This window comes from Grampus griseus (genome assembly GCF_964374135.1).
Source record: "Grampus griseus genome assembly, chromosome: 8".
Classification (NCBI taxonomy): Eukaryota; Metazoa; Chordata; class Mammalia; order Artiodactyla; family Delphinidae; genus Grampus; species Grampus griseus.
Genome location: NC_139002.1, coordinates 87296747 through 87309310, shown reverse-complemented (window position 1 = coordinate 87309310; position 12564 = coordinate 87296747). Strand labels below are relative to the sequence as shown.

Below are 12564 nucleotides of genomic sequence, written 5' to 3'. Positions count from 1 at the left end.
CATAATAATATACTGTACGTACTACAGTACATCCCCCACCCCAAATGTACATTTAAACCTAGTCTATTAAACAGGGCAGTGACAAGCATCCTTGTAAATACATTTCTGCAAGGATGTTTGGTGATCCCCTCGGGATAAATTTCTAGAAGTGGAATTTCTGAATCCAGTGGTAAGCACCCTGATGGTTTTGAAACATGTCACCAGATTACTATTTAGAAAAGTACACTCATTTATGTACCCACAAACTGGGTACGAGTGTGCCTTTATCCACCTGCTCATCAACACTGAACATTATCTGTCACTTTAATACTTTCAAATCCTATTGGTGAAAAGTGATCTCACTGAATTTGCATTATTTTGATTACTAGTGAGGGGAAACATCTTTTTTATGTTCTTTTTGACCATCCTTCCCTCCCCTCTTCTGCCCTGTGAATTGTTTGTGAGCTTAATTTCCTGTTGGGGTGTTTATCCTTTCCTGATTGGTTTTCAGCTCTCTACATGTATAGAAATATCAACTTATGTGTCATATGTTGTAAATAGTGTCCCCCTTCACTTGACATTTGTCTTAAAAACTTACAGCGCTTTTTTTTTTTTTTTTTTTTTTTTTTGCGGTACGCGGGCTCTCACTGCTGTGTCCTCTCCCGTTGCGGAGCCCAGGCACAGCGGCCACGGCTCACGGGCCCAGCTGCTCTGCGGCATGTGGGATCTTCCCGGACCGGGGCACGAACCCGTGTCCCCTGCATCGGCAGGCGGACTCTCAACCACTGCGCCACCAGGGAAGCCCTTACAGCGCTTTTTGCCACTAGCAGGTTTTAATTTGTATGCAGTCAAAGTCGTCAGTGTTTTCCTTTGGTATTTAGAACTTTGATTTTGCTTAGGGATATCTTTTCTGCCAAAGATTATAAAATATAACTTTATATTTTCTTCCAATACCTTTATGGTTTTGATACTACACTATTTCAAAATATTATCATTATCTTTTCTTTTGAATGACTAGACAATTATCCTAGCCCCTTTATAAGACAAAGGTAAATCTTAAAAGCATAGGGGAAACCCAAAATCATATTTAAATCAAAGACAAAATCTTGGGTTATCTGACCAAGACCACAAACATTAGACTCATATCTCCCCCTTGCCCTGTATTTCATCTGAAAAAAAAATATGGTTTTAATCTTTGGTTAAAATGTGGCTCTTGCCTAGATGAGGAATTTCTTTTTAAAAAAAGTCACTGTAGCAGGAGTCACGTACTAAGAATTAACTCAGGGTTTGTTTGCCCTTATGACCACAGGGGAAAAGCCCTGGGACAGCCAGCGCTAAATATACTTTCCACCTCCTCAGACGTTGGACTGAATGGGGATGTGCAGGGGAAGGGTTGACCCCGTTTTCTCAATAGGCACAGAGGCTGGTGTCAGGGCAGCTGAATGGAGTGGGGATGGCCTGCGACACGTCTCTCTGCATCCCTCTGACTTCCGAGTGCGCTGTTAAAACTAATCTGGATAAAAACAAGAAGAATCTCAAGTACCAGACAGTTATTATTCATTTGAAGACTGTCATATGGCCACTGAGGCAGGAACCAAAAAAACAATGTCAGAATGTCAGCCTGTTAACACAGGAAAGAGTTAAAATTCTCAAGTCCCAGTTTGGACTGATGGGGTACATATGGATTTTTAAGACACAAAGCCTGTCCGGTAGTGACATTAAGAATATTTTCATGCCTTACCAGTTGTTTCTTCCAATCTGTTGAATTGTCTAAAGACCCTTTGATGACACTGTGGGAAAATGAATGCAGTAACGATAATGGATATGTTCCAGTCCTCCCAGCAGTGTCCTTAGATTCATACCGATGAGAATTCAGCTGCCACCCATAGCCTTGCTGCCATTTCAGGCTAGTCATGGTGTCCTGGTAACCTCAAAGGGGTCTTAGGAAAGGGCTGGGAGTGTGTGAGAGAGGAATAAAGGGACACTAACTTCTCATTAAAACAGCTGGGGCAGCAAGCCAGGTACGATGGCAGCCCAGCATGTGAATGAGGCCAGACTCCAACTTTTCTCCCTGGGTTTATAAGGCTTTGGTAATGAGAGATCTCCAAGCATCCATTTCTTCTCCTCACCTAAGACCAAAGAGGAGGCATGAGAAAGACCCTTGACCTAAAATCACAAGGAATGTTCCAGTAAGATGACTCTGGTTTCCCTAAGGTTGTTAATAGGGCTTGTGGGTCCATGGGTTGATAACATGCAGATCTAGGAGACCCTAATTTTAGAACTTTAGGGACTTTTATGGTTCTGCGTGGGCCCTGGAATCTGCATTTTACTTAGCGTCCCTGCAGCTGACGGTCCTGTCCCACTCTCTGAGAAACTGACACCTCTGCAGATGTCTTTGTCCAGCTTGGCTGGAGCCCTAATTCTGACAAGTAGAAGGAGGGAGCTATGACTAAGGCTGTAAATGCAAGAGAGAAAAATGTGCTGTCTGCACTGGGGACAGTTTGCTAACGTTTGAATAAGAGAGAAGAGAATGGACCACAAGGTACTCCCATGGCAGTTGGAATGTTCTACATTGCTTTCCATATCACTTAAACTTTGAAGCAAATCCGCCTGCCCTCCCATCACCTCTATCCACATGGAAATAATATTCTGGCTTTCAGCAACACTTACTCTTATAGGTCTCCTGTTTTAGAAGGCACAGAACATGTCAGGAGTTCTGGCCTTTGAAATTGATTCATATGGTCGTGAATTCCCATCCCATGCCTGGGAGGAGTGGGGGTGAAGTCACTCCATGTTGGGTCTTTGATTAGCTCCAGAGCACAGGCTTTTCTGCCCTATGTCATTGGAGAGACTGTAGAATTGGCAATGACCATTTATCAGGGAGCTGGACTGTCTGTGAGGGTCCCCAGTGAATTGCTAGAAGCTTGGACTCTTGCTAAATGGTCATTAACATATTTGTCCAGCCTTCTCAACATTAGCAGGCCCGGCTCAGGGCAATTCCCAGGGGCTAGATAAAACCCGTGTAGTCATCTTGTTGGAAACAGTGTTTCTAGCATGAAATTATGGGTCATTCAAGAATTCCTCATTCCATCTTACTGTTGGTAGCTGATCCTTTTCTGACACTTTATTTTGGCAGCCCAATTGATGTGGGCAATCACATGGGCTTCAATATTTAATCCAAGATGGAAACAATGACCAAAGGGAAAGGAGAACTTGAAGCTCTGAGTAGATCTCAAAAGCTAGAACCAACAAAAATATTTTGCTGACTATTACCATGTTAATAAGATTGTATTTGAGACCCCAAATCAATGGGCTTTTTTATCTTTATTATTAGAATTAAATTTTATTTGGATTTTATTTTTTAAATTTTTACTGGAGTACAGAACTCTACTCAATACTCTGTAATGGCCTATATGGCAAATCGATGGTTTTTAATTTAGCTCCAGACACTGCTTTTTTCAAGTCACATTGATTGGAACAAAAGAATGAAAGCTTTGTGGTGGCATTTCGGTTTGTGCTTTGTCTTGCTTCTCTAAAATGGACATAACTCTTGTCTCTCTCTCTCTCTTTGCCCCTTAGTGCCGGAACTTTGCCCGTCACCTTCCGTTGCCTAGAAGAAAATCTGGGGATTGATAAGCGTGTAACCAGATTTGTCCTACCAGTTGGAGCAACCATTAACATGGACGGTACAGCCCTTTATGAAGCCGTAGCCGCCATCTTTATAGCCCAGATGAATGGCGTCATCCTAGATGGAGGCCAGATTGTGACCGTAAGGTGAGTGAAATGGGTGGTGTGAAGCACTGAAACAACTTTTGACCTTATCCCCTTCCATGCTAACTCCATTTCACAGAGGCCACTTGAACTGCTGTTCTCCAGTTAGAAGAATGGTGAGGGAAGTAAAGGAGAAGAGGAACTACTGGCAGGCTCAAAGGGAAGGGTTCAGAAGGAATCAGGCTCATATTAATGCCTTATGTTTGTATTGCCCATGTGAAATTGCTTCAGAAATTTGATATTATTTGATTTTTAACAATCCTGTGACATTGCAAGGCAGTTATTTCTATTATTTAATAGATGAGGAAGCACAGGCTTCAAGGGGCATGGTAGTTTGTCTGAGGCTGTAATACCATCAGTAACGAGCCAGCAGGGCTGTCACTGGGGCCAACATCGACTGACTCTGGATCCAGTTTCTCTTTCATTAAAATATGTTCCCTTCAGCATTCCAAGGAGTGACGGCAAAAATGATGAAATACGGGGAGGAAGAGATTCCTCAATATAGCATAACATTATATTACAAATAAACAGCAAATATTTTTTGTTGTTTTTACTAAAGGTATTTTTACCATATGTATTCATCATTTTAAAAAATTCAGAAAGAATACTTTTCCAAGACGTCACTAAAAACACATCGCTTCTCTGCAAACTTAAAGATCACACCTACTTACATATATTAATTTATCTAATCCTCACAACCACCCTATGAGGTATGTACTTGTCTCAGTCAGCTCGGGCTGCTGTAACAAAATACCATAGACTATGGCTCAAACAGCAGATGTTTACTTCTCACAGTTCTGGAGGCTGGGAAGTCCAAGATTAAGGGGCCAGCGGGTTCAGCTCCTGGTGAATGTCCTCTTCCTGGCTTGCATATGACTGCCTTCTAGATGTTTGCTCACATGGCCCTACCTTGGTGCATGGAGAGAGAGAGCGAGCTCTCTTACATCTCTGCTTATAAGGACACTAATCCCATCATGAGGGCTCTACCTTCATGACCTAATTACTTCCCAAGGCTGTATCTCCAAACACCATCACACTGGAGGTGAGGGCTTGAACAAATGAATTCAGGGGGGACACAACTCAGCCCATAGCAGTACTGTAGGGGAGCCTCAGTTTCCTGTATAATGGGTACAATAATCATATATTCTAGTGTGGCTGAGAGCATAGTCACCTGTCAATAAATGTTAGCTACTAGTATTATTACTATTACTGATGCTTAATAAAATACAGTACTCCTAGGATATGAAAGAAAAATGTGACTATGATATAGTGAGTGCCGTGATGTTACTCAGTGGAAAACGTGCTTTGGGTCAGGTTATCAAGCCATCTAAGTTCTGTCCTAACAGATTGCATGTGAGACTGCCAATCTCCCTTGCTTTAAAATTCAAAGACAAATAGAGCTTCTTAATGGCCCTGAATTCTCCTCATTGATGAAGCAACCATGCTTCGCATCAAGCTCACACCATTAGATGAGGACTTAGAGGTGGGAGGATGTACCAGGGAGTGACCAGGTGGTTGAGACTGTGCTTGAATTATTTAAATTTATCCTTTATTTTAACAATGATACGACTGAGAATTTTCACTGGACAAAGGATAAAGTTGGCCAAATATATTTAATACTTGTGCCCCTGGCAACTTCAGCTGAATCTGCCATATCTGTACATGTCACAAGGGCTGTCTCTGGGGGGACCGCCCCCTCTCCATGGAGTGTATGTTGTTCAATGTCTTCAATTTAGTCAGAAAAATATAGCCAAGTCCAGCTTCATTGCTGTGCTTCCAAGTACATTCCTCATCTTTTCATTTCCCTGCAGGCAGGAGAACAGTGGCCAGGAATTCTCAGCAAATTCATTAAGTCATAGCGTTTTCAATGTGAGGAGGAATCAAGGGACATCAAAAGCCAGTGTGGTATTGGAATCAAGCAGACAAGTGTTCAAATCCCAGCAGACCATGTTCAAGCTGTGTGACCCTAAGTTTCTCCACCCTTCCAATCAGTGGTACTACCGTATGTACCTTGCAGGGTTACTGTGACATTCTGCTGTGATTAATGTGTGTGTGTGGTAACTTGTACAACATCCAAGAACCAGCCATAGGGAAATGAGTCAGGGAAGGACAGGAAAAGCAGGAGGGGATAAAAGGACATGGGGAGATCACCGCCCAGGGAGCTTTCACAGGACTTACAATGCCCCAGACACTCCACCTGTGGTCAGGTGAGGGTATAATTGGGATGGAGGAACAGAAAGAGAACCAGCCACCAGGAAGATTTCTTTATAGGATTTTGTCTCACACAACCAAGGGGTAACAAGACAATGTGGCCACAGTACACAGGGATGTGTAAGAGTGACTCATGTAATAGAAGCAACTGATGTAAACAAAATTGCCTAGGCCAAGATCATTGGAACTTGGGAAGCTCCCCTTCCCTGGTGTTCTATCCATCTTGGGAAAATGACTGAGAATTCCCACCTGCCATCGCTCAGGACTAAGGATGTTTTCATTGCAAAGCAGCTCCGGTTGCAATGTGCTGGCCTCTTCTAAGTGCTTTATTTCTGAGCTCCTGATGCCTCTACAAGTGAGACACCATTGTTATCTTCTTTTCTACAGATAAGAAAATCAAGGCACAAAGAGGTTAAGTAAGTTGCCCAAAGTCATGTGGTTAAGTGGCAGAGTTGGGATTTGAACCTAGGTCATTCAACTCTAGAACCTTCACTGATAACCACTACACGCTACTACCTCCTATGACCTAGATGGATCTCCCACCAAAATGGAGTTCTTTAAACCCTGACAACAACTCCATGTTAATGGAGCAGGGGAAAAGCAAAGATGGGTTCTAGATCCCACCTAGTGGAAGTGTCTATTCTGTGAAAGCCTAAATGTGGGAAGGATGGCAATGTGGAAAAACCAGTGCAAAACACAAGACCTCCCAGGACCTTTCTTTCCTCATATGTAAGAGTAGGTAAATTTGGGTTCCTCTTGACCGTAAGACCAGGATTCTGAGCTTGGACACACCAGTTGGCAAACCAGTTTGGGAGTCTGATTCTTAGTTTCAAGCCCGAAGACCTACCAAAAAAATTCTGGAATCATATAACCACAAAGAAAGCAGCCCCTTTTTTCTTTTCAGCAGCTAGAAAAGCAAGTTGCAAATCCATGTTTTCATAAGCCTCCTTCCATTTAGAAATGATGATAGCTTTTATAATTAACATCCAGAAAAGAGGAGAAAAAGTCACTGCCCTTTGCTGGACCACAGAGGCCCTCTGGTGTCTAGACAGGGCCCTTGAACCCTAGATTAAACCCTCTTCCGGAGACGACTTCAAAATGGTGCTGAGTATGCCCTAGGCATTGCTTGGAAAGCAAGGGATGAGATGCTTCAGAAGGAAAGCCTCCTGTTATTTTATTGTCATGTCTTGGCACCCTCTTTCTGAATAATGTATCTTCCAGCCCATGGTGGAACGTCCAGGCATCTGAACCTTAATGCCCTTTGGAATTCTTTTGATTTGTTCCCCCGATGTCCACTCAGTTGAGTCTGGATACTCGCTGTTATGAGTTCTCATGTTAACATTGGCAACCTTCTCAGACTCTTGCCACGCAGACTAGAAGTCTCTGCTTCTCACAGAGACGTAAAGGGGTAAGCAGAAATGAATGCTGTGGTGTTCCTGTGGAAGGATTAAGGGTGACTTGTTTTTCTTCTTTAATATTTCCTTGCCTGCTTTTAGAGCCACGCTTACCTTGTTTGAGCCCTGTGATATATTCAGTGAACTGGATGTCGTGATGGGGGTAAGACTCTCATCCATGAATTTATGAGTTTCCACCAAGGTTAAGCAGCATCCAAATAGACCCTATTTCCTGGGTCTTGGTCCTCCAGATTTCTTTATTCCTTGGGAGGAGAAGGGGATTTTATGATTGCCGGCAGAAATGAGAGCCGAGAATTGCCTGCCAGGGATGGTTTTGCCAAGACCACTTTCTCTTCCCTTGACCCGGCCTTTTCTGTTCTCACAGCCTCACGGCCACGCTGGCCAGCGTTGGGGCAGCCAGTATCCCCAGTGCCGGGCTCGTCACCATGCTCCTCATTCTGACGGCTGTGGGCTTGCCGACCGAGGACATCAGCCTGCTGGTGGCTGTGGACTGGCTGCTGTAAGTGTCTGTGTGTGTGCTTCTGCTGGGGATGTGAACACTGCCTCCCAGGGGTGGACAAGATGCAGGGCTGCAGCCAGGATCTTCACCAATCCCCCTGAGAACTCCCCTGTTTCCCTCCTCCTTTCTTCCTTCCAACATCTGCTGAGTGCTTATTTGGGAACCAGAGAAGGAAAAGAATCTTTGAGGGCTTCAGAGTCTAGCGGAGGAAGCAGGTAAATTATAAGACAAAGTTAAAAGCAACGCTATAATGGGGGCTGCCCTGGTGGCGCAGTGGTTGAGAGTCCGCCTGCCGATGCAGGGGACACGGGTTCGTGCCCCGGTCCGGGAAGATCCCACATGCGGCGGAGCGGCTGGGCCCGTGAGCCATGGCCGCTGAGCCTGCGCATCCGGAGCCTGTGCTATAAGGGACCCTTACCAAAGCAGGCAAAGGATCTCAAGGCACTATGCTGAGTGAACGAAGCACAAAGGAATATACACTGTATGATTCCATTTCTATGATGCTCTAGGAAAGACAATATAATCTCTAGCAATAGAAAGAGATCATGGTTGCCTGGGCCCAGAAGTAGAGGCATGAGGATTGACTGGGAAGGGCACAAAGAAAGCTTTAGGAGAGATAGAAATGTTCCACGTACACAGGTATGCACAGGTGTCCACATTTGTCGAAACTCACCATACCACACGCTTAAAATGGGTACATTTTATTGTATGTAAATTACACTTCAACAAAGTAGATTTTAAAAGAGCACACACATAGAAGAATAGCGACGGAGACAGACACACATCCCAGACTAGGATGGAAGGGCAGAGTGGAGAAGTCAGAAAACAAGGAAGATGGCTGCTGAGTTTGAGGGCCTACGATGCGCCAGCTGCTGCGTGGAGCCCTTCGCCGCTGCCTCTAGCAACCGCCATTTTATAGATAAGAAGCCTGAGGTTTAGGGAGAATGAGTGGAGATTGGGCCCTAGGTCTGCTTGGCTTTGGAGGCCACCAATTCATAATCATGGCCGCATTCAAGCTTCTAAAGGCAGTGACAGCTGAGCTGGATCATAACGGGTAAGTAGAAGTTACCCAGGTGTCCATAACTGTGTTGGGGGCAATAGGACTTTCTGGTCAAGGCCAGCCCGCACAAAGGCACTGAGGCAACAAATCGTATGGGGACCTATGAGTGGTTTGATATTGTTGGAGCACAAAGTGTAAGGCAAGGAGTGGTAAAAGGTGAGGCAAGATGGACAGCCTTGAGGCCATGCAGAGATGCTTGAACTTGACAGTGTATACATAGCCCAGCTCCCTTTCCCAGTGAAGGGCATTGTCCTAGTGTGGGACTCTCAGCCCATTCCCAAAGGTGGGTCAGTCTAGCCAGATGGTCCCCCAAAAGGAGGTTGGAATCAATTCTTGCTAAGGTCTCACTGGGGCTCTGATATTCTATGGGATGTACACTGATACTTCTGGTCCAGCACTGGAGCTAAGTGACAGGATCTGGGGGATGCCATTGGCTTCAAAGTCAGAGGCTCGGAGTAACAAGTGCAGAGATCCAAGGCCAAAGTGCTCACACTTATTTTCTTTTTATTACCTTACATTCCATTAGCAATCTTTCTGACATTTATTGACAAAGATTTTAAGAGCCAGAAGCCACATTTTATGGACTTGAGTTTCCTCGATGCTGAAACAAGTTCCACTCTTCTACAACCACCCTTCCAAAGAGAGAAACGTGCAAGTGACTGAAGGGAAGAAGGACATCTGGGAAGGCTAGAAGGAAGCCTGGTCTTTCCAGAAAGCTTGCTTGCTGTTGAAGTTTAGGTTAGAACTGAGAAGTGCACTGAATCTGTTCAACTCAGGAGGGCTGCGAGGAAGGGCACGGATCTTCCTGACTGGTTCTTCCGTCACCAGAGAAATGCTCTGGAAATGCCTATAGTGGGAAGGTGACGAGCAAAGGAAATGACTCTTATCTGTCCCTGCCGGTCTCAGGCAGGGGTGGCGGGGTCCTCAGCGCCACCTTGGTTGCTCTCTGTGCCCTACGCTCGCCCCAAGGGGCAATCTTTCTCATGAGGTCCATTCAGACGGGGCAGTCATGGGGGCAGCTGAGATTCGGTGGCAGTGAATCGTGGAAGGATTTGGAGGGAATAGGATGGAGACAGAGGGGTGGGGTTGGATTTGGTTAGGAGGAGGACAAAGAGGAAATGAAGACAGTGGCAACCGCTTGGGGACAGAGCACACGGCAGGAGCTCAATAAATGCATGCTAAAAGTCACCCACAGAGCTGCTGCGTGATAACCAGGGGCCTTTCTACACATGAAGAAAGACAGAGGAAGCTATTAAAGTCCCAGCTGCTTCCCTTGTGGCTTCGGCTTACTGAGCCCCCTGCCTCTTTGCCCCTTGAACTTTCGTTGTCATCGAGGGTCCTTTGCCTGCTCCAATTACATTGCCTATTCTCTTCTTGGGCTTGTTGCTGAGGCTTGAAATCCACCATTAGAGATTCATCTCTTTAACAGTTATTATTATAGATGCTGCCTCCATTATAATGCAAATGCATTTAAGTGGAAAAATGTACTTGTGTTATCAGGACTGAAGGAAAGGAGCAGATATTTGGTGGTACCACCATGCTCTTTTTTTTTTTTTTTAACATCTTTATTGGAGTATAATTGCTTTACAATGGTGTGTTAGTTTCTGCTTTATAACAAAGTGAATCAGTTATACATAAACATATGTTCCCATATCTCTTCCCTCTTGCATCTCCCTCCCTCCCTCCCTCCCTATCCCACCCCTCTAGGCGGTCACAAAGCCCCAAGCTGATCTCCCTGTGCTATGTGGCTGCTTCCCACTAGCTATCTATTTTACGTTTGGTAGCGTATATATGTCCATGCCTCTCTCTCGCTTTGTCACAGCTTACCCTTCCCCCTCCCCATCCATGCTCTTTACATCAGTTTAAAGTTAATCCTTAAAGATCACTATGGTGTGTTTAACAGATGAGGAAACTGGGCATCAAAAGGCACAGGGGAGCTTGTGTGGCCAGGTCAGGGCCCTTCATGCCACCGCACACAGCATCCTAGTTGGTACCCAGCAGATCTAACAGTGGGGAGGAGGAACAGAGGGGTCCAGAGTCAGAGACGTTGGGGAAAACAGACCGATTCGGGTCACCCCCGGTTCTACATGCTAATCAGAGAATTTTTTGTTTGACCTGGTTTTTCCCCTCTCCCAGGACTAAAACAAAACAAAACAAACAGGTTAAGTGGGGACAAATGGGATACAATCAAGGTCTCAGCCACTCTTAGAATTCAAGTCCTCCAGCCCCACCCCCCCAGGTCATTCACTGTGGGCCCTGTCTTTCTGACAGTCATGTGCTTCCAAGCCTGTTGGAGGAGAGTCACCTCATGAAACATTCAAGACCCTGTCTCCTCCTGACCTAAATGTTAGCGAATGGGCGCTCAGGTGCTCACACTTGCACCCAGAGCAGGGCGTCTCAACTCCGGGGCTGAAACGTGCTGGCAGAACAACAAGAAAATGATGATACATTTGGATTAACTCTACTGATGAAATTGCATTTGAGAAAACTCTACCCCAGGCTGCAGCTGGAAAGGGAAAAGTGATTGAAGGCTCGCCTCGAGTTCTGGGGTCTGATCTCAGATGGAAAGAGGCCCCGTGATCAAGGGAAGAAAGGCAGAGGCAGGAGCCCTGGGTCTGAGCTCTGCACCTGGTGGCTGTGGGGCTGCGGGCGAGTTACTCACTCTCTGGATTCAGCTGTGTCGTGTGTACAATGGGAACAGTAACTTACCGGCTTGAAAGCACAGTCTAGACCCCATGCCCTTGAGTGCCCTTCTAGTTTTAAGACCCAGACTAGGCTTCTGCTGGTGACGGATGTTTGTATACAATAAGCATGAACGTTCCTTTTCAGAAGCAAAGAAGAAGGGAGGGTAGAGGATCCTGGGAAAGTGTGCATAGGGGTCTGTAGCTAGGTCAGATCTGCTTTGAATTAGGAATGGTTCCACATTCTTTGTCACCAGCAAGAGGAGTTCTGGAAACACGCTCTTGGTCATGGGCGCCGTGGCTGTTGGGTGCCCATCAGCGTGTGAGTGGGGCAGGGGCATGAGTTGAGAGAGGGGGTACAGGGATTCCCTGGTGACACGTAGTCTGTGGAGGGAGAGCAGAGACAAAGAACAGGGGGGCGTTTCTTTTCCTCCCCAGGCAAGGTTTGTAAGCTTTCAATTTGTAAGCTTTCAACTTTTCAATTTAAAACCAAACAAAGCCCGCAGTGACATTTAACGTGCCAGAGTGTTTGCCAGCTGCTGGAGATCAGCCAGCCTCATTACTGCCCGCCGAGCCCTGGACGTTTTTCAATGAACAGGCTTAGCTGCTCTGTAAATGTCATGGTGGAAACCAAGATTCCGAGCCCTGAAAAGTATCCGAGTCCTAGAACACCGGATGGGTGGGGCTGGTAAAAACAGAACCTTCCCCAGAATCTAAGAAGCCCTTTGTAACAGGAGTCCTTGGCAGGTGTTTATGAGATCTTGTGACACCCCTCTCTCTCTGAAGGATTCAGGATGGAAGGAGAACTGTGGGCCAATACCAGGAAGAGATGATAAATAACTGGGTCTGGGAAAAGGAAAGCCAAGTGCATCTATGGCCCACTTATCACATGGGACTGCTAGTGAGATTGTTCCTGGGGACATATTTGCTCATGAGGGGGTATACTTG

The 12564-nt window shown here is 45.6% G+C and overlaps 1 protein-coding gene across 1 annotated transcript in view; it reads left to right on the top strand.

Annotated features, from left to right (window-relative positions):
- The window catches only part of SLC1A2 (solute carrier family 1 member 2), a 93245-nt gene that overhangs the window by 67758 nt on the left and 12923 nt on the right, over nucleotides 1–12564 (top strand). Inside the window, exons 8-9 of the mRNA XM_082660036.1 lie at nucleotides 3559–3753; nucleotides 7741–7875. Coding sequence (XP_082516162.1) covers nucleotides 3559–3753; nucleotides 7741–7875 — 330 coding nt within the window. The remainder of the gene's footprint in view (nucleotides 1–3558; nucleotides 3754–7740; nucleotides 7876–12564) is intronic.